Here is a 3,352-nt window from a genome sequence, read left to right as displayed (position 1 = left end):
GTGATGGTCTCACAATTAACTTGCCTTGATAACAAGCAGTACAAGAAAATTCACCATTTAAAAGAACTTTTAGGTCTTTTAGTGGATGTCCATTCGAATTTTCTATAATTCGTCTCATCATTATTGACCCAGGATGTCCTAGACGATCATGCCAAAGTACAAATGTATTGGAATCAGTAAACTTCTTATTTACTATAAAATGTGCCTCAATTGCACTAATTTTTGTCCAATACAAGCCAGAAGATAAAGCAGGGAACTTTTCTATAACACATGTCTGCCCAGAGACATACTTGGTGATACCAAGATATTCAAGATTTATTTCATCCATTGATTGGATATGATAACCATTTTCACGGATATCTTTAAAACTCAACAAGTTTCTCTTAGATTTTGGAGAAAACATAGCATTATTAATGATGAGTTTAGTTCCCTTGGGCAAAATTACAATGGCTCTTCCAAAGCCCTCAATCATATTAGTACTACCAAAAATTGTAGTAACATTTATTTTTCCCATACTTAAATGAGAAAAATATTTCTTATTTTTGAATATCGTATGTGTTGTACCAGAATCAATCAAACAAATATCTTCATATTTCGATAATATGTTCTTAGAATTATCCATATCTTCACATGAAATGACATACACAAAATAAATATATATTAAATATTAGTGTTGTCAAAAGGGTACAATATATTCAAAGGAATAAATTAATGATTAAATATTAGAAATTGAGCCTTAATTTATTGTTTCCTCTAAGTCAAAAACGAGTTGTTTGGAAAATAAAATAAAATCATTATTTAATCCTAGTTAATAACAGACTGCATGTTTTTAACATTAGATCAAGTTAAAGACCTAATATAATACAAACACGTGATAAAGTTTAGTATTTGACTAACTCTATCATATTAGAATCATATAAATAAAACAATGAAAAATATATATTATTTTATTAAGAATTAAGGAACAAGCTAATGAACGACTAAACTAATTTAAAATACTAATATTCATGCAAACAACTATCATTACATGAAATTTATTAATAAATACTACAAAAAAAAAATATCACTCTTCCATGTTCACAGAACCATCACCAATTAAGTGATCTATTTTTCCTTCAGGATGTGCGAAGAAATCTGCTATATCCAAGTGCGTGATGTCAACTTGATTTTCAGAGATAAAATTTGCCTCAGGATTTTTCTCTTTCTTCTTTAGTGATTCTTGATAAAGCTCAACCAAGTGTTTGGGAGTACGACAATCACGTGCATAATGACCTCTTCCACCACATCGAAAACAACCTTCCCTAGTTGCTTCACGTTTCTCATCCTTTCTTTTTTCCTTTTTATTTGATGAATGATTAATGCCAAGATTAGAATTACGTTCTTGACCATAATCACGACCACGTCCACGTCCACGACCACGTCCACGTCCACGATTAGGACCGCGACCTTTTCCACGCCTAGCATGGTGGGCGTACGCCTCATTCACTTCAGGAAGTGGTTCAGATCCAGTAGGTCGATTCTCATGATTTTTCAATAATAAATCATTATTTTGCTCGGCCACAAGAAGATGAGAAATTAGTTCAGAATACTTTTTGAAACCTTTCTCTCGATATTGTTGCTGCAAGAGCACATTCGAGGCATGGAAAGTGGAGAATGTCTTTTCCATCATATCAATCTCACTAACCGTTTCTCCACATAATTTCAATTGAGAAGTGATTCTGAACATGGCAGAATTATACTCATGTATAGACTTAAAGTCTTGTAGCCTTAGATGCATCCAATCATATCGTGCCTTTGGATGTATGACCATCTTCAAGTGGTCAAATCTTTCTTTTAGGTTTTTCCACAAAACAAGTGGATCCTTAACTGTCAGATATTCGATTTTCAGAATCTCGTCAAGATGATGACGCAAGAATATCATTGCTCGTGCACAGTTTTGATTTGATGCCTTATTTTCTTCTTTTATGGTGTCTCCAAGACCCATTGCATCAAGGTGGATTTCAGCATCCAACACCCATGAGAGGTAGTTCCTGCCCGAACTTTGAAGGGCAGTGAACTCTAGTTTTGTAAGATTGGCCATTAAAATTAAAAACAAAAGAATAAATAATACCTTTATTAATTCTTCAAATCTAACCTTCACTTTTGAGAAATTAGAGTCTCGTGCTGATAACGTGTTATAAAACTATAGAATAAGAAGAAGAAACTAGAGAGAAAAGAAGAGAAGACTTGTTATTTCTCTTGATGAATGAATTTACAATGAAGAGGAGCACTCTATTTATAGGAGAAATCTAACTTGGTCCCCAAGTAGGAGGACTCTTTAATCATATCCTAAAAAGGACTCCACATGATAGACATTCACTATATACAAATACTTTATAACATGTTAGATTTTATTTATTGATTATGATTCTTAGAAATTGATTTGAATTATTTTCCTGCATTTCTTTTTTTTTTTCCATGTTTCTTCTTTTTTGTTGATTTATTTTTGCATTACTAATCACTTTTTGTTGTTATTGATTAATGTTATTATTTAATTATTATATTTGTAATACATTATTTTCTTTATGTTATTTTATTTATTTGTGGTTAGACATTGTTTATCTCTTTATTTGTTGTTTACTTTTGTTCTTCTCATTATTTATGTACTAACATTCTTAGCGATTTGTTTGAGTTTTCCAGTCTTATGCTTTATTTTATTTTTTTTACTACCTCTTTGATATATATCCTCACCAAATACTATTTATTTTACATCATATACATTATTATTTTTAATTGACCGATGAAGAAATTATCGTCGATTTTCAAGGCCTCCTATGTTAATAAAACGGGTTTTTATTTTTAAGTTATTATTTCATATATTCAATTTTATTCATATTTATTTATTACTAACACTTTTACTAAGTATGTTTGCAGGTACTCAAGACTTGCTTCCTTAAAGCTATTCGAAAGGAGTTCGGATTATATTTTTCAATTCATTATTTTGTATATATCGATGTTAGGCTAACCTTAGGCCAATATTGTCAACAAACTCTAGAATATTTTTGTGAGAAAATATGGTATCATACATGTGGTTAGTGCTCCATATACTCCCCAACAAAATGGTGTAGCCGAACGAAAAAATAGAACCTTTAAAGAAATGATGAACTCTATGCTTTTAAGCTTTGGTCTATCTGAAAATATGTGGGGAGAAGCAGTGTTGTTTGCATGTTATATTCTTAATAGAGTCCCGCATAAAAAGTTAGACAAGACGTCATATGAGTTGTGGAAATGATTTGCTCCTAACTTGAAATTTCTGAAAGTGTGGGGGTGTTTGGCTAAGGTTTATCTACCTGATTTTAAACGAGTAAATGTT

The 3,352-nt window shown here is 31.2% G+C and overlaps 1 protein-coding gene across 1 annotated transcript; it reads right to left on the bottom strand.

Moving 5' to 3' along the window:
- Positions 1–586: 586 nt before the first annotated feature.
- Positions 587–2,152, bottom strand: LOC107006396. The gene is made up of 2 exons (XM_027913439.1): positions 1,337–2,152; positions 587–751 (listed from the first exon to the last, which is right to left on the bottom strand). The coding sequence occupies exons 1-2, from the start codon at positions 2,078–2,080 to the stop codon at positions 737–739; spliced, it is 759 nt and encodes a 252-aa protein (XP_027769240.1). The 5' UTR covers positions 2,081–2,152; the 3' UTR covers positions 587–736.
- Between the last annotated feature and the right edge of the window lie 1,200 nt (positions 2,153–3,352).

The sequence above is a fragment of the Solanum pennellii genome, chromosome 12 (genome assembly GCF_001406875.1).
Source record: "Solanum pennellii chromosome 12, SPENNV200".
NCBI lineage: Eukaryota > Viridiplantae > Streptophyta > Magnoliopsida > Solanales > Solanaceae > Solanum > Solanum pennellii.
Note: the sequence above shows the minus strand (reverse complement) of the source record. Positions and strands in the feature narration are given on the sequence as shown.